The 18865-nt window shown below is 49.7% G+C and overlaps 1 protein-coding gene across 1 annotated transcript; it reads left to right on the top strand.

Annotated features, from left to right (window-relative positions):
• The first annotated feature begins 286 nt into the window (after nt 1–286).
• Nucleotides 287–4986, top strand: LOC119957024 (CCN family member 1-like). Its single transcript, XM_038784607.1, has 3 exons — nt 287–639; nt 1102–1374; nt 4433–4986. Exons 1-3 carry the CDS (start codon nt 430–432, stop codon nt 4757–4759), a joined length of 810 nt encoding a protein of 269 aa, XP_038640535.1. The 5' UTR covers nt 287–429; the 3' UTR covers nt 4760–4986.
• The last annotated feature ends 13879 nt before the right edge of the window (nt 4987–18865 follow it).

Genomic DNA, 18865 nt, shown 5'->3' with positions numbered 1-18865 from the left:
CTAACTCTGACAGTGTTCCTCCCTCCCCCTCCCCCCCCTCCCCTCCCCTCCCCCACCCCCCTCCCCCCCCCCTCCCCTCCCCCACACCCCCCCTCCCCCCCCCACACCCCCCCCTCCCCCCCCCCCACCCCCCCCCCCCCTCCCCCCCCCACCCCCCTCCCCACCCCCTCCCCCCTCCCCCCCCTCCCCTCCCACCCCCCCTCCTCCCCCCCACCCCCCCCTCCCCCCTCCCCCCTCCCACCCTCCCTCCCCCCCTCCCTCCCTCTCCCTCCCCTCCCTCCAAATCGGAAGGACGGACCTGTGAGTACAACGGGAAGATTTTCCAAAACGGCGACAGCTTCGAGCCCAGCTGTAAACATCAGTGCAGCTGTATGGACGGGGTGGTGGGCTGCGCCCCCCCTGTGCCCCCAGCAGCTTCCGCTGACGGGCATGAGCTGCCCCTACCCCCGCTTGGTGAAAGCTCCCGGGCTGTGCTGCCAGAGGTTTGTCTGTGAGGACGGCGGCCGTCCCTTTCCCAGCCGCACCGCCCTGGCGGGAATCAGCAGCAACGAACTGATCCACGGCAGCAACCTCGGCAAACTGCACGGTGAGTTACTGTCACTGGCTAACGGGGTGAACCCCTCCCTCTGGAGCTGCCCCGTCCATTAATAGAAGCACCGATACCCGCTTGTCCGATTATAGTGACTGCAGCTGTCTGCCACTCCGCCATCTGAGTAAACAAGACGGAACTAGCAGCTGAATATTCGTCCTGAAATCGGAGCCGTGTGCGGTTCAGTGTCTCCGAGGTGCATCTATTTCAGGATCGCTCTGCTCCAACCCTCCCCCCACCTCCCGCCAAGATTCTGAGCGACCAGCACAGAGGGTTAGCACTGTTGCTTCACAGCGCCAGGGTCCCAGGTTCGATTCCCCACTGGGTCGCTGTCTGTGCGGAGTCTGCACGCTCTTCCCGTGTCTGCGTGGGTTTCCTCCGGGTGCTCCGGTTTCCTCCCACAAGTCCCGAAAGACGTGCTGTTAGATGAATTGGACATTCTGAATTCTCCCTCTGTGACCCGAACAGGCGCCGGAATGGGGGCGACTAGGGGCTTTTCACAGTAACTTCATTACAGTGTCAATGTCAGCCTACTTGTGACACTAATAAAGATTATTATTATTACAATTCTCTCTTTCTCGGCTTGGAGGCTGTTTGAGGGGGACGGGTTCCCCCGGGACTTGTGCACCAGACAAACCACCCCCTGGTCCGAGTGTTCAATAACCTGCGGCCTGGGAGTGTCCAGCAGGGTCAGCAATCAGAACTCCGAGTGTAAACTGAGGAAAGAGACCTGTCTGTGTCAGCTCCAAGCCTCTTGCAAGCAGACCAGCTATCCCCGGCTGAAGGTAAGAAGTGGATTCGCCCCCTCTCCCCCCTTTCTACCACAATGTACTGAGAGATCAATAAAACGTCAAGTCTCCATAGGCCCGGGTGACCATAGGGGGGATAGCTGACTGGTGGTGGTTTAATCTGAGGGTCACCACGCCTCGGGCGAGGGGGCGAGGTTGAGAAGGCGGGACAAGGAATAACCTCAGCCGGTACGGGGAATTGAACCCACTCTGCTGGCCTCGCTCCACATCACAGCCGTCCAGCCAACTGAGCTGAACCCTCCTCCCCCCAATTAACCAGTAACAGCGAGTCACACGACTGCATTGAAACCAGGTGCTGCTGACGCTGTAACACAAAGGTTGGTGGAATTGTGGATAGCGATGAGGACTGTCAGAGGACGCAGCAGGATTTAGATCGTTTGGAGACTTGGGCGGAGAGATGGCAGATGGAGTTTAATCCGGGCAAATGTGAGGTAATACATTTTGGAATGTCTAATGCAGGTAGGGAATATACAGTGAATGGTAGAACCCTCAAGAGTGTTGACAGTCAGAGAGATCTAGGTGTACAGGTCCACAGGTCACTGAAAGGGGCAACACAGGTGGCGAAGGTAGTCAAGAAGGCATACGGTATGCTTGCCTTCATTGGCCGGGGCATTGAGTATAAGAATTGGCAAGTCATGTTGCAGCTGCATAGAACCTTAGTTCAGCCACACTTGGAGTATAGTGTTCAATTCTGGTCGCCACACTACCAGAAGGATGTGGAGGCTTTAGAGAGGGTGCAGAAGCGATTTACCAGGATGTTGCCTGGTATGGAGGGCATTAGCTATGAGGAGAGGTTGAATAAACTCGGTTTGTTCTCACTGGAACAATGGAGGTTGAGGGGCGACTTGATAGAGGTCTCCAAAATTATGAGGGGCACAGACAGAGTGGATAGTCAGAGGCTTTTCCCCAGGGTAGAGGGGTCAATTACTAGGGGGCATAGGTTTAAGGTGCGAGGGGCAAGGTTTAGAGTAGATGTACGAGGTAAGTTTTTTTACACAGAGGGTATTGGGTGCCTGGAACTCGCTGCCGGAGGAGGTGGTGGAAGCTGGGACGATAGTGACATTTAAGGGGCATCTTGACAAATACATGAATTGGATGGGAATAGAGGGAAAAGGGCCCAGGAAGTGTAGAAGGTTTTAGTTTAGACAGGCAGCATGGTCAGCACAGGTTCGGAGGGCCGAAGGGCCTGTTCTTGTGCTCTAATTTTCTTTGTGCTTTAATTTTTGTTCAACTTGTACAAAGTAGATATTGATGTTCCTCAGCCCAATGAGCATTTCATTGCCCAACACAGGAGAACATTAGAGATAGGAGGAGGCCATTCAGCCCCCATTTGGATTAAATGAAAATTGCTTATTATCACGAGTAGGCTTCAATGAAGTTACTGTGAAAAGCCCCTAGTCGCCACATTCCGGCGCCTGCTCGGGGAGGCTGGTACAGGAATTGAACCGTGCTGCTGGCCTGCTTTCAAAGCCAGCTCTTTAGCCCTGTGCTAAACCTGATCTGGTTGTAGCCTCAACTGCAGACTCTTGTCTGCCCCCCCCCCCCATAACCGTTAACTCCCTTGTGTCGATCCCTGACGCTGCTTGACTGTATTCAAGGACCCAGCCTCCACTGCTCTCGAAGGAGGAGAATTGGAAACACTAGCCACCGTGAAGGGAAGACATTCCTTCTCATGTCTGACTTAAATGGGAGACCCTTGGGGAGGATTCTCTGTGTCTATGGGATATTCTGCTTCACTGGGAACCCACGCTGGCAGATTCCGGATGGTGTGGGTGGTTGGGTGGTGCCCACAATGGGAAACTCCATTGGCCGGCTTCCAGGATGGAGAATCCCACCCCTTATTTGTAAACTGTGCCCCCAGCTCGAGATCCCCCCCCCCCCTCCCTCAGCCTCCACCTTCACCCCCCCCTTCAGAATGCTGTGTGTTCAGTAAGACCACCGAGACCACCATTCTTCCAAACCGTAATGAGATAAATCCCCTGTCTGCTCAACCTCTCCTCCATGAGGCAAATCCGCTTCACCCCAGGATGTGATTGGACAAGAGAGGGTACAGAGGAGATTCAGGGTGCTCCCTGGGCTATGGAGAGAGTCTGAATAGGCTGGCGATGTTTTCCCTGTGGCAGAGATGGCTGAGGGGGACCTGATTGAGGTGTATAAAATTATGATGGATGTAGCTAGGGGAGACAGGGAGGTACTTTTCCCCTTGGTGGAGAGATCAATGACCAGGGGGCAGAGATTTAAGGTGAGGGGCAGGAGGTTTAGAGGGGATGGGAGGAGAAACCCTTTCCACCCAGAGGGTGGTGGGAGTCTGGAACTCGCTGCCTGAAAGGGTGGTGGAGGCCGAGACCCTCACAGCGTTTAAGGAGCATTTCGATGAGGAATTGAAATGCTCAGCATACAAGGCACAGTGGTTAGCACTGCTGCCTCACAGCGCTAGAGTCCCAGGTTCGATTCCCCGCTGGGTCACTGGTGGGGGGGATTGGGTGGGGTGACCTGGATAGGGAGCTCTTTCGGAGCCATCGGTGCAGACCCAATGGCCGAATGGCCTCCTTCTGCACTGTAGGGATTCTATGAATCAGTGCAGTGAACCTGTTAACAATGTATTCAGGGGCTGGTTTAGCTCACTCAGCTAAATCGCTGGCTTTTAAAGCAGACCAAGCAGGCCAGCAGCACAGTTCGATTCCCGTACCAGGCGCCGGAATGTGGCGACTAGGGGCTTTTCACAGTAACTTCATTGAAGCCTACTCGTGACAATAAGCGATTTTCATTTCATTTTTTGAATTTTAAAATGGTTCACACTGGGTATAGAGTTGTCTCTTGTAGACACACACCCAGAGAGCAAGAGGCAAAATAGTTTTTATATCGGCATAGATGGAGAGAGAAGCAGAGTTAATGTTTTGTATCGAAAGGACCCTTTCACATATCGTTTATATATTGTCTGTTTGGTGGGGAATGTGAAGGGAACGTCAGTGTATTTTGGTCAAGGTGGCTGAGAGGAAGGGGAATCTTTGAACTGTCCCTTTATCTCTTCCAGAGGGGTAAGAAATGCACCAGGATGCACAAAGCCACCGAGCCGGCTCCATTCACTTACGCTGGTTGTAAAAGTGTGAAGAAATACCAGCCGAACTCCTGCGGCCTGTGCCTGGACCGTCACTGCTGCTCGCCGCTCAGGACCCAAACAATCCGTGTGCACTTCCAGTGTGAGGACAGCGGGCATTTCAGTAAGAATGTGATGATGATCCAGTCGTGTAAGTGCAGCCACCACTGCTCCCACCTGAACGAGGTGGTCCAGCCGTCCTACAGGCTGCACAAAGACATCCACAGGTCCTCGGACGAGCAGCTGACCTTTCAACCCTTCTGAACTCTGGTGGGGAGGCTGGGCTGGAGGCAGCTAGGCTGGTCTGATCGGAATAATGAGGCCACCAGGAAGGATGTGCCGACGGCAGGTAGTCTCGTACTGAGCAAGCGGTGGTGCGATCTCCAAACAGGAGCGGAGGTGCCGTCGCTCTGCGGACTGGCTGTGTAAGGCCGTAACAGGTCCACAGGCCACTGAAAGGGGCAACACAGGTGGAGAAGGTAGTCAAGAAGGCATACGGCATGCTTGCCTTCATTGGCCGGGGCATTGAGTATAAAAATTGGCAAGTCATGTATAGGACCTTAGTTAGACCACACTTGTAGTATAGTGTTCAATTCTGGTCGCCACACTACCAGAAGGATGTGGAGGCTTTAGAGAGGGTGCATATTTACCAGGATGTTGCCTGGTATGGAGGGCATTAGCTATGAGGAGAGGTTGAATAAACTCGGTTTGTTCTCACTGGAACGACGGAGGTTGACCTGATAGAGGTCTACAAAATTAAGGGGCATAGACAGAGTGGCTAGTCAGAGGCTTTTTCCCAGGGTAGAGGGGTCAATTACTAGGGGGCATAGGTTTAAGGTGCGAGGGGCAAGGTTTAGAGATGTCCGAGACAAGTTTTGTACACAGAGGGTAGTGGGTGCCTGGAACTCGCTGCCGGAGGAGGTGGTGGAAGCAGGGACGATAGTGACATTTAAGGGGCATCTTGACAAATACATGAATAGGATGGGAATAGAGGGATATGGACCCCGGAAGTGTAGAAGATTTTAGTCGGCATGGTCGGCACAGGCTTGGAGGGCTGAAGGACTGTGCTGTACTTTTCTTTGTTCTCTTTGTTTGCTTATAACCTGCAACGGCAGAACGGAACTGAGCCTCTTGACAACCGAGGTCCCGGCTGTTCCTGAGAGGATTTCAACTTGCACAGCCATCTTGGGAGTTTATGTATCAGGATCTTGAATCGTAACCTTTTCTTTCTAAGCCAATTTCAAAAGTTTGCGTTTGTGAGGGAGATTGTTCTCTTGTCTGGAATTGAGTCACTGTCAGCGAGGCCAGCCCAGCCAGTGGACTTGTTCCCATTGCAAAGGCGATAGGGCTGTCCACGCTCATCAATTGGAAATAGATAGAACAGTACAGCACAGAACAGGCCCTTCGGCCCTCGATGTTGTGCCGAGCAATGATCACCCTACTTAAACCCACGTAACCCGTATACCCGTAATCCAACAATCCCCCCCATTAACCTTACACTACGGGCAATTTAGCATGGCCAATCCACCTAACCCGCACATCTTTGGACTGTGGGAGGAAACCGGAGCACCCGGAGGAAACCCACGCACACACGGGGAGGACGTGCAGACTCCACACAGACAGTGACCCAGCCGGGAATCGAACCTGGGACCCTGGAGCTGTGAAGCATTGATGCTAACCACCATGCTACCGTGAGGCCCCCTATCTCAGACAATTTCGAACGACTGCGACGTGAGCGGGGTGCTCTTGTATGAGCTTGTTTGCAAAAGATCAGCTCGGTTGACGTGTCGGCAGCTAGCAGAACTCCTGCTCCCTATCTCTCCCCAAACACACTAACCAGGTGCTGCTGAACACCAGCCCCTCTACCCCCCAGCCCCATTGTCACATCCAGAGTGGGAGCAGGGAAGGGAAGGCAAGACGGGGGGAGGGAAACTGGCAGTGTGTCGCCTAGCCCCGCCGGCTCTCTCCAGCTGCCAACCTGCTTGGTTGAATTAGGTTGTTCCGACTGACTATTCGGGCCTGGTTGCTCGCCCACTGGTTCTTGGGCTATCGTCCGCGCGTAAACTGCCTCAGACCCTGCGCTCAGTGACTTCACCATTCCCAGCATCCGATCGAGGCTCCAACACATTCCCCATCAACACGATGACCAAGAGCTTATTTCCCCAACTAGGTTCAAAAGGGTCGGGGCTGTTGAAAGATGGATTTGAAATCCGGTCCTTTGGTATCTCGAGCCAGTTCATCCCGTTAAGAGCCTGAGCATTGCTGTGATGTTTGGATACGAGTAAGGTCAGGATTGTAAATGTGACTCCAACACATTCCCCATCCTAGTGTCAGGATTGCTTCCTGGTCAAAGGACACCTGCAGATGCGTCATTGCTCATTGACCCATTCCTTCCCAAACCCTGTATTTATCAAAATACAATAATCTTTATTGTCACAAGTAGGCTAACATTAACACTGCAATGAAGTTGCTGTGAAAATCCCCAGTCTCCACACTCTGGCGCCTGTTCAGGTACACTGAGGGAGAACTCAGAATGCACCATTCACTGAACAAGCACGTCTTTCGGGACTTGTGGGAGGAAACCGGAGCACCCGGAGGAAACCCAGGCAGACACGGGGAGAACGTGCAGACTCCGCAGACAGTGACCCAAGCCGGGAATCGAACATGGAGCTGTGAAGGAAAGGTGCTACTGACTGTGCTACCGTACTGCCCTGCAATGTGACATAACATATATTTTGGATATAAATATGTAATAATGTAGCAGATTTTGATATATATTTTTGAGAATTATAAGGATGAAATAAATTTTATTTATGGTTCCTCCTCCTGACCTGACGTTGCAGTTATCTGCTGGCCAGGAAATTCTTTACGTGGAACATTAGGGGCAGGCGTGCAGCAGGTATAGACAGTCACAGGGTGCAGACCATTCGGCCCTTCATTCCTATACCGGCTCTCCAAAGAAACACCGAGACTTAGCGCTGCTACCCCACCTTTTCCCCCCACATCCCCTTGCATATTGTTTCTATTCAAATAATCATCTCTTGAAGACTTGATTTAGTATCAATTTTTTCATTTTTCATTTCATTTCCACTCCTGAACGATCTGGTTTGACTTTTTTTTAGACCTGCCCCTGGCATTCGACGCTCCCAACTATCAGAAACCATTTCTCTCACTCCTCCCTTATTGTGGAGATGCCGGCGCTGGACTGGGGTGAGCACAGTAAGTCGTCTTACAGCACCAGGTTAAAGTCCAACAGGTTTGTTTCAAACACGAGCTTTCAGAGCGCAGCTCCTTCCTCAGGTGTAACTCCCTTATTGTGTTCACCTTGGATCGAATCACCCCAAAAGTACCAGGGAACACAGCCCCGAGAGTGTATATAATCTTCCCATCTAATTTAACCTTTAGAATGTGGGTATCATTCTGGACAATCGACACTGCCCTCCCTCTGACACCTATTTTTCCAGTGAATGATTACACAAATCGGCACGACTCCCACATGTCAAAAATGCCCAAGGTCCGCCTGTCTTTGTATCAATGCAAAATTTGATTGTGATTTTTTAAACCCAAAATCTGAATAGTTAATTACAGTAAATATTTGAGGTCGCCCAACACACGTGCTTGAGTTGCACATTCAAGGCAGTGGGCCAAGTGCTGGAAACAGGATTGGAATACTTGGCTTGTTATTGACCGCAATGGGCTGAAGGGTATTTTGTGTGTTGTCGACTCACATCCTGTCAAAAGAACAAAGGAAAGTACAGCACAGGAACAGGCCCTTCGGCCCTCCAAGCCTGTGTCGACCATGCTGCCCGTCTAAACTAAAACCTTCTCCACTACCGGGGTCCATATCCCTCTATTCCCATCCCATTAATGTATTTGCCTCTCTCTCCCGTCACCAGGCCCTAAGAGGGCGTTGGCAGCCATGGGCCTCCATGTTGATCTTGCTCTGGGGTTGTCGGCCATCTTTGCTAATGTTCCATTCGTCCAGTTTAGAACATAGAACATTACAGCGCAGTACGGGCCCTTCGGCCCTCGATGTTGCGCCGACCTGTGAAACCATCTGAAGCCTATCTGACCTACACTATTCCATTTTCATCCATATGTCTATCCAGTGACCACTTAAATGCCCTTAAAGTTGGCGAGTCTACTACTGTTTCAGGCAGGGCGTTCCACACCCCTACTACTCTCTGAGTAAAGAAACTGCCTCTGACATCTGTCCTATATCTATCACCCCTCAATTTAAAGCTATGTCCCCTCGTGTTGGTCATCACCATCCGAGGAAAAAGACTCTCACTGTCCACCCTATCTAACCCTCTGACTATCTTATCTGTCTCTATTAAGTCACCCCTCAGCCTTCTCCTCTCTAACGAAAACAACCTCAAGTCCCAGAGTCTTTCCTCGTAAGACCTTCTCTCCATACCAGGCAACATCTCAGGTAAATCTCCTCTGAACCTTTTCCAAAGCTTCCACATCCTTCCGATAATGTGGTGACCAGAACTGCACGCATTACTCCAGGAGCGGCCGCACCAGAGTTATGTACAGCTGCAGCATGACCTTGTGGCTCCGAAACTCAATCCCCCTACTGATAAAGGCTAGCACACCATATGCCTTCTTAACAGCCCTATTAACCTGGGTGGCAACTTTCAGGGATTTATGTACCTGGATGCCGAGATCTCTCTGTTCATCGACACTACCAAGAATCTTGCCCATTAGCCCAGTACTCTGCATTCCTGTTACTCCTTCCAAAGTGAACCACCTCACACTTTTCCGCATTAAACTCCATCTGCCATCTCTCAGCCCAGCTCTGCAGCTTATCTATGTCCCTCTGTATCCTATAACATCCTTCAGCACTATCCACAACTCCACCGACCTTCGTGTCCTCTGCAAATTTACTAACCCATCCTTCTACACCCTCTTCCAGGTCATTTATAAAAATTACAAACAGCAGTGGCCCCAAAACAGATCCTTGCGGTACACCACTAGTAACTGAACTCCAGGATGAACATTTGCCATCAATCACCACCCTCTGTCTTCTTTCAGCTAGCCAATTACTGATCCAAACCGCTAAATCACCTTCAATTCCATACTTCCTTATTTTCTGCAATAGCCTACCGTGGGGAACCTTATCAAACGCCTCACTGAAATCCATATACACCACATCAACAGCCTTACCCTGATCCACCTGCTTGGTCACCTTCTCAAAAAACTCAATAAGGTTTGTGAGGCATGACCTACCCTTCACAAAACCGTGTTGACTATCGCTAATCAACTTGTTCTTTTCAAGATGATTATAAACCCTATCTCTTATAACCTTTTCCAACATTTTACCCACAACCGAAGTAAGGCTCACAGGTCTATAATTACCAGGGTTGTCTCTACTCCCCTTCTTGTACAAGGGGACAACATTTGCTATCCTCCAGTCTTCCGGCACTATTCCTGTCGACAAAGACGACATAAAGATCAAGGACAAAGGCTCTGCAATCTCCTCCCTGGCTTCCCAGAGGATCCTAGGATAAATCCCATCTGGCCCAGGGGACTTATCTATTTTGACATTTTCCAAAATTGCTAACACCTCCTCCTTTTGAACCTCAATTCCATCTAGCCTGGTTGACTTAACCTGAATGTTCTCCTCGACAACATTGTCTTTCTCCAGTGTAAACACTGACGAAAAATATCCATTTAACGCTTCCCCTATCTCCTCTGATTCCACACACAACTTTCCACTACTATCCTTGATTGGCCCTAATCTTACTCTAGTCATTCTTTTGTTCCTGATATACCTATAGAAAGCCTTAGGGTTTTCCTTGATCCTATCCGCCAAAGACTTTTCGTGTCCTCTCCTCGCTCTTCTTAACTCTCCCTTTAGGTCCTTCCTGGCTAACTTGTAACTCTCAAAATCCTAACTGAGCCGTCATGTCTCATTCTAACATAAGCCGCCTTCTTCCTCTTGACAAGTGCTTCAACTTCCTTAGTAAACCACGGTTCCCTTGCTCGACAACTTCCTCCCTGCCTGACAGGTACATACTTATCAAGGACACGCAGTAGCTGTTCCTTGAAAAAGCTCCACATTTCGATTGCACCCATCCCCTGCAGTTTCCTTCCCCATCCTATACATCCTAAATCTTGCCGAATAGCATCATAATTGCTTTTCCCCCAGCTATAATTCTTGCCTTGCGGTATATACCTATCCCTGCCCATTGCTAAAGTAAACATAACCGAGTTGTGATCACTATCACCAAAGTGCTCACCTACATCTAAATCTAACACCTGGCCGGGTTCATTACCCAGTACCAAATCCAATGTGGCCTCGCCCCTTGTTGGCCTGTCTACATACTGTGTCAGAAAACCCTCCTGCACACACTGCACAAAAACTGACCCATCTATAGTACTCGGAACTATAGTATTTCCAGTCAATATTTGGAAAGTTAAAGTCCCCCATAACAACTACCCTGTTACACTCGCTCCTGTCGAGAATCATCTTTGCAATCCTTTCCTCTACATCTCTGGAACTATTCGGAGGTCTATAGACAACTCCCAACAGGGTGACCTCTCCTCTACTGTTCCTAACCTCGGCCCATTCGACCTCAGTAGACGAGTCCTCAAGCGTCCTTTCTACCGCCGTAATACTTTCCTTGATTAACAATGTCACACACACCCCCCCCCCCCCCCCCTTTTACCATCTTCTCTGTTCTTACAGAAACATCTAAATCCTGGAACCTGCAACAACCATTCCTGACCCTGCTCTACCCATGTCTCCGAAATCGCCACAACATCGAGATCCCAGGTACCAACCCATGCTGCAAGCTCACCCACCTTATTCCGGATGCTCCTGGCGTTGAAGTAGACACACTTCAAACCAGCGTCCTGCTTGCCGGTGCCCTCTTTCGAACTTTTAACCCTATCCCTGGCCTCACTACTCTCAACATCCTGTACACTGGGAGGGTCTTCAGAAAGATGGCTCTTCATCGACCTTTCCCCTCAGCGTCAAACTTTCTAAATCATTATTAGGTGCCCAAGAAATCCCATCGCTTCCTGATCTTAGTAGCCGGGTTCTTTTGCTGTCCAGTTTCATCAGCACCTCTTCGTCCTGTGTGTGACTTGTCTAAGATATCTTCATTGTCTGCCTCAACACCCCAATTCTCCTCTAACGTACTTTACTGCTCGTCCAACACACGGTTTCCTATGTCAGATTTGGTGTGACATGGCATTCCAGATTTCCCAGTTTTTTTATGGCTAATTGTGAGTTAATCATCTTTGACCTCTTCAATTCTTTGTCTTACGTCTTGGCCACACCGTCCGTCCATACTTGATCTGTTCATCTCTACCGCGAAGTAATCATCACTGCAGGAGGCCATTCGGCCCATCAATTCTGCACCAACCCTTTTGAGTGAGCACTCTACATGCCCACTCCCCCCCAACCTAACCATCCCTGGACCCTAAGGGGCAATTTATCATGGCCAATCCACCCAACCTGCGCGCCTTTCGACTGTGGGAGGAAAGTGGAGCACCCGAAGGAAACCCACACAGAGAGAACGTGCAGACATTGACCTGAGGTCGGAATCGAACTGGGGTCCCTGACGCTGTGAGGCAGGTTTTCTTATTGGACACTCCCAAGACATCATGTTCCATCAATTAATCCTCAGCCCTTTTTTCTGACTCTCATTCACTGTCTCACACCACCGAGGACTCAGGTTACCACCCCCCCCCCCCCCCCTCCCTGCCCCTGCCCCATTGTCTGTGTGGAGTTTGCATTCTCCCCGTGTCTCACCCTGAAACCCAAGGATGTGCAGGGTAGGTGGATTGACCACGCTAAATTGCCCTTTGCAAAAGGAATGAAATGGGTACTTTAAATTTTAGGTCAAAACTGCAGGAGTTTTGACCTTTCCGAAGGAGAGACAGAGCACAATTAAATCCTGGGGTGACACCGACAAAAGGGCTTGATCTTCGGCAGCGACTTGCTGCATTTTGGACATAATGTGATCCAGCCTTTGGAGCCGCAATCCGTTACTCTGCATTGCATTGACACCACACGTGCATGCTTGAAATATTACAATGAAAGTTACTGTCCCGTTCATCATTGATTCTAGTTGAAGTTGATTCTAGTTGAGCGAGTGCAAGGCTCAAAATGTCGCCTAGCTTCTGTGGGGCAGTCTGTTCTTCACTAATGCTGTGGAATTCAGGGAATGTGGGGATAGATCCGTAACCAGACCTGCCATTTCTCCGTGGAATCCAAGCAAGCCGGTTCCCTGATGAATGGTGCTCTCTGCTGTTGTTGCCGCCAGCTGGTTATGTCACTGAAGTTGCCATCACTGCTGAATTCTTGGTGTTGAGATAAATGGAGGCTGCGTCGCTCAAGGGAGAGGATGAACAGATCTGGAATTAAAAGCTGCTCTAATCATGACCACAAAACGATTGTTGTAAAAACCCATCTGGTTCACAAAGGAAATTGGCCGTCCTTGCGTGGTATGGCCAGACCCACAGGAATAGATGGACCACCCAGCATCGACCCAGGCAGATAGTTACAGGGCTAGGAGGATGTTAGAAATAGGAAGGGCAGAGAGACAGAGAGGGTTCATAGAATTTGCAATGCAGGAGGCCATTCAGCCCATGGAGTCTGCACTGGCCCTTGGAAAGAGCACCCCAATCAAGCCAACACCTCCACCCTACCCCCAGTAACCCCACCTAATTATTTGGACACTAGTGGGCAATTTAGCATGACCAACCCACCTAACCTGCACATCTTTGGACTAGGGTTGTCAGGCTCGAGGAGGTTAGAGGGATGGGGAGGGTTGTCGGGGTTTGAGGTTAGAGATGTGGAGGGTTGTAGGGAGGCTACAGAGGTAGGGAGCTACCCAGTGGAAGGGCAATTCAGTACGGGCACCAAATGCTGTCCCAACCATCAACACCCATACCCCACGAAAGAATAAATCACCCCAGAGGGCAGTTTTGGAATCGGTTCCTTTGGTCCTCTGCAATGGGCTCCATCACTGCCTTTAAACTACAACATTGGCCAACTGCGTAACTACCCATACTGATTGTTTCGGTGACTCTGGGAAGCGTTTATACCCCAGTACTGACAGAATCCTTTAACCCTCCTGAAAATCTCCGAGTAGGAATCTCCCAATCCTGTTCAGATGCAAATTGTATCTCTCAGTAGTTACTGGGTGTGGTGACGCAGTGATACCATCACTGGACAAGTAAACCAGAGAGCCAGGGTAGTGCTGCTGGGGCCCGGCGTTTGAATCCCACCACAGCAATGCTGCTCCGCTCACCGAGGACGACTGCACAGTGTGTGCACTCATGGGGAGATCAGCTGAACAATCCCCAGCGGACAGGACACCGGGAGCTGTACCCTTACCCTGTAAACCCCAAAACATATTGAGGAATCTGAACCCAATGGGACTCTATACAGAGCACCCCCAGACCTGTACAGCCTCGACTGAACGGGCAGCCCAGGCTTGTAGATATTTTAAAACAGATTTATTAACCAACAGATACCTTTAGTTAAAGACAGGTGGTAAAGAGCAACGTACAAACAACTTAAAACATATCCAATCTGGTTTGCTTGTCGAGTGACAATATCACTGCGTCTTTATCCCTACTCCACTCCGAGGTGCCCACCTGCTTCAAGACTACCACCAAAGAACCAGGCGACATGCCTCAATGACTACCGCCCGGTGGCCCTGACGTCAGTTGTAATGAAGTGCTTCGAGAGGTTGATCATGAAGCGCATCACCTCCATACTCCCAGAACACCTTGACCCACTTCAATTCGCATACCGGTCCACATCAGACGCCATTTCCCTGGCCCTACACTCATCCCTAGAGCATCTCGAAAACAAGGACTCCTACATCAGACTCCTATTTATTGACTACAGCTCTGCCTTCAACACCATCATCCCAGCCAAGCTCATATCAAAGCTCCAAAACCTAGGACTTGGCTCTCCACTCTGCAACTGGATCCTTGACTTTCTGACCAACAGACCACAATCAGTAAGAATGAACACCAACACCTCCTCCACAATAGTCCTCAATACCGGTGCCCCGCAAGGCTGCATACTTAGCCCCCTACTCTACTCCCTGTACACCAAGGCAGCACGGTAGCATAGTGGTTAGCATCAATGCTTCACAGGCTCCAGGGTCCCAGGTTCGGTTCCCGGCTGGGTCACTGTCTGTGCGGAGTCTGCACGTCCTCCCCGTGTGTGCGTGGGTTTCCTCCGGGTGCTCCGGTTTCCTCCCACAGTCCAAAGATGTGCGGGTTAGGTGGATTGGCCATGCTAAATTGCCCGTAGTGTCCTAATAAAAGTAAGGGTACGGGTATCGGGTGGATACGTGAGTTTGAGTAGGGTGATCTTTGCTCGGCACCACATCGAGGGCCGAAGGGCCTGTTCTGTGCTGTACTGTTCTAAATTCTAAATACACACACAACTGCGTGGCAAAACTTAGTTCCAACTCTATCTACAAGTTTTCTGACGATACGACCAGTGGGTCGGATCTCGAATAATGACGAGTCCGAATACAGGAGGGAGATAGAGAACCTAGATAGGCCCCCCAATAGCAGCAGATATGTGGAGGAACAGATTGGGAAACAGATTTTGGAAAGGTGCAGAAGTCACAGGGTAGTAGTCATGGGTGACTTCAACTTCCCAAACATTGAGTGGAAACTCTAGATCAAATAGTTTGGATGGGGTAGTGTTTGTGCAGTGTGTCCAGGAAGCATTTCTTTTTTTTTTTTATAAATTTAGATTACCCAATTATTTTTTCCAATTAAGGGGCAATTTAGCGTGGCCAATCCACCTACTCTGCACATTTTTTGGGTTGTGGGGGCGAAACCCACGCAGACACGGGGAGAATGTGCAAACTCCACACGGAGAGTGACCCAGAGCCAGTATCGAACCTGGGACCTCAGCGCCGTGAGGCGGTTGTGCTAACCACTAGGCCACCGTGCTGCCCCCAGGAAGCATTTCTAACAGTATGTAGATTGTCCGACCAGAGGGGAGGCCATATTGGATTTGGTACTTGGTAATGAACCAGGGCAGGTGATAGATTTGTTAGTGGGGGAGCATTTTGGAGGTAGTGACCACAATTCTGTGACTTTCACTTTAGTTATGGAGAGGGATAGGTGCGTGCAACAGGGCAAGGTTTACAATTGGGGGAAGGGTAAATACAGTGCTGTCAGACAAGAATTGAAGTGCAGAAGTTGGGAACATAGGCTGTCAGGGAAGGACACAAGTGAAATGTGGAACTTGTTCAAGGAACAGGTATTGCGTGTCTTTGATATGTATGTCCCTGTCAGGCAGGGAAGAGATGGTCGAGTGAGGGAACCATGGTTGACAAGAGAGGTTGAATGTCTTGTTAAGAGGAAGGAGACTTATGTAAGGCTGAAGAAACAAGGTTCAGACAGGGCGCTGGAGGGATACAAGATAGCCAGGAGGGAACTGAAGAAAGGGATTAGGAGAGCTAAGAGAGGGCATGAAAAATCTTTGGCAGGTAGGATCAAGGAAAACCCCATGGCCGTTTACACATATGTGAGAAATATGAGAATGACTAGAGTGAGGGTATGTCCGATCAAGGACGGTAGCGGGAGATTGTGTATTGAGTCTGAAGAGATAGGAGAGGTCTTGAACAAGTATTTTTCTTCAGTATTTACAAACGAGAGGGGCCATATTGTTGGAGAGGACAGTGTGAAACAGACTGATAATCCCGAGGAGATACTTGTCAGGAAGGAAGATGTGTTGCGCGTTTTGAAAAACTTGAGGATAGACAAGTCCCCCGGGCCTGACGGGATATATCCAAGGATTCTATGGGAAGCAAGAAATGAAATTGCAGAGCCGTTGGCAATGATCTTTTCGTCCTCGCTGTCAACAGGGGTGGTACCGGAGAATTGGAGAGTGGCGAATGTCGTGCCCCTGTTCAAAAAAGGGAATAGGGATAACCCTGAGAATTACAGGCCAGTTAGTCTTACTTCGGTGGTAGGCAAAGTAATGGAAAGGTTACGGAGGGATAGGATTTCTCAGCATCTGGAAAGGCACTGCTTGATTAGGGATAGTCAGCACGGATTTGTGACGGGTAGGTCTTGCCTTACAAGTCTTATTGACTTCTTTGAGGAGGTGACCAAGCATGTGGATGAAGGTAAAGCAGTGGATGTAGTGTACATGGATTTTAGTAAGGCATTTGATAAGGTTCCCCATTGTAGGCTTGTGCAGAAAGTAAGGAGGCATGGGATAGTGGGAAAATTGGCCAGTTGGATAACAAACTGGCTAACCGATAGAAGACAGAGAGTGGTGGTGGATGGCAAATATTTCAACAAAATAGCCCAGTTATCAGTGGCGTACCTCAGGGATCAGTTCTGGGTCCTCTGCTGTTTGTGATTTTCATTAACGACTTGGATGAGGGAGTTGAAGGGTGGGTCAGTAAATTTGCAGATGATACGAAGATTGGTGGAGTTGTGGACAGTGAGGAAGACTGTTGAATGCTTCAAAAAGAGACATAGATAGGATGCAGAGCTGGGCTGAGAAGTGGCAGATGGAGTTTAACCCTGACAAGTGTGAGGTTGTCCATTTTGAAAGGACAAATATGAATGCGGAATACAGGGTTAACGGTAGGGTTCTTGGCAATGTGGAGGAGCAGTGAGATCTTGGGGTCTATGTTCATAGATCTTTGAAAGTTGCCACTCAAGTGGATAGAGCTGTGAAGAGGGCCTATGGCGTGCTAGCATTCATTAGCAGAGGGATTGAATTTAAGAGCCGTGAGGTGATGATGCAGCTGTACAAAACCTTGGTCAGGCCACATTTGGAGTACTGTGTGCAGTTCTGGTCGCCTCATTTTAGGAAGGAAGTGGAAGCTTTGGAAAAAGGTGCAAAGGAGATTTACCAGGATGTTGCCTGGAATGGAGAGTAGGTCATACGAGGAAAGGTTGAGGGTGCTAGGCCTTTTCTCATTAGAACGGAGAAGGATGAGGGGCGACTTGATAGAGGTTTATAAGATGATCAGGGGAATAGATAGAGTAGACAGTCAGAGACTTTTTCCCCGGGTGGAACAAACCATTACAAGGGGACATAAATTTAAGATCAATGGTGGAAGATATAGAGGGGATGTCAGAGGTAGGTTCTTTACCCAGAGAGTAGTGGGGGCATGGAATGCACTGCCTGTGGAAGTAGTTGAGTCGGAAACGTTAGGGACCTTCAAGCGGCTATTGGATAGGTACATGGATTAGGGTAGAATAATGGAGTGTAGATTAACTTCTTAAGGGCAGCACGGTAGCATTGCAGATAGCACAATTGCTTCACAGCTCCAGGGTCCCAAGTTCGATTTCGACTTGGGTCGCTGTCTGTGTGGAGTCTGCACATCCTCCCCGTGTGTGCGTGGGTTTCCTCCGGGTGCTCCGGTTTCCTCCCACCAGTCCAAAGATGTGCAGATTGGGTGGATTGGCCATGAAAAATTGCCCTTAGTGTCCAAAATTCTATGATTAACCTAGGACAAAAGTTCGGCACAACATCGTGATCCGAAGGGCCTGTTCTGTGCTGTATTTCTCTATCATAACCTAGTAGAGTGGTGTAACGACAACAATCTCTCCATCAATGCCAGCAAAACTAAAGAGCTGGTCATTGACTTCAGGAAGCAAAGTACACCCCTGTCAGCATCAATGGAGTCGAGGTGGAGATGGTTAGCAGTTTGAAATTCCTAGGGGTGCACATCACCAAAAATCTGCCCTGGTCCACCCACGTCGACGCTATCACCAAGAAAGCACAACAGCACCTCTACTTCCTCAGGAAACTAAGGAAATTCGGCATGTCCACATTAATCCTTACCAACTTTTACAGATGCACTATAGAAAGCATCCTATCGGGCTGCATCACAGCCTGGTATGGCAACTGCTCGGCCCAGGACCGCAAGGAACTTCAGAGAGTCGTGAATACCGCCCAATCCATCACACGAACCTGCCTCCCATCCATTGATTCCATCTACACCTCCCGTTGCCAGGGGAAAGCGAGCAGCATAATCAAAGATCCCTCCCACCCGGCTTACTCACTCTTCCAACTTCCTCCATCGGGCAGGAGATACAGAAGTCTGAGAACATGCACGAACAGACTCAAAAACAGCCTCTTCCCCGCTGTCACCAGACTCCTAAATGACCCTCTTATGGACTGACCTCATTAACACTACACCCTGTATGCTTCATCCGATGCCAATGCTTATGTAGTTACATTGTATATATTGTGTTGCCCTATTATGTATGCTCATGTATTTTCTTGAATTTTGCTCAATTCCCTTTTCTCCCCATGTACTGAATGATCAGTTGAGCTGCTTGCAGAAAAATACTTTTCACTGTACCTCGGTACACGTGACAATAAACAAATCCAATCCAATCCAA

The sequence above is a fragment of the Scyliorhinus canicula genome, chromosome 25 (assembly GCF_902713615.1).
Source record: "Scyliorhinus canicula chromosome 25, sScyCan1.1, whole genome shotgun sequence".
NCBI classification, from domain to species: Eukaryota; Metazoa; Chordata; class Chondrichthyes; order Carcharhiniformes; family Scyliorhinidae; genus Scyliorhinus; species Scyliorhinus canicula.
Note: the sequence above shows the minus strand (reverse complement) of the source record. Positions and strands in the feature narration are given on the sequence as shown.

Coding starts and splice junctions, on each gene's coding strand:
- LOC119957024 (XM_038784607.1), top strand. CDS start 430: ATGAGCTGCCCCTACCCCCGCTTGGTGAAAGCTCCCGGGCTGTGCTGC. Junction 640..1,101: donor CCTCCCTCTGGAGCTGCCCC/GTCCATTAATAG, acceptor CAGTAACTTCAT/TACAGTGTCAATGTCAGCCT. Junction 1,375..4,432: donor CCAGCTATCCCCGGCTGAAG/GTAAGAAGTGGA, acceptor TATCTCTTCCAG/AGGGGTAAGAAATGCACCAG.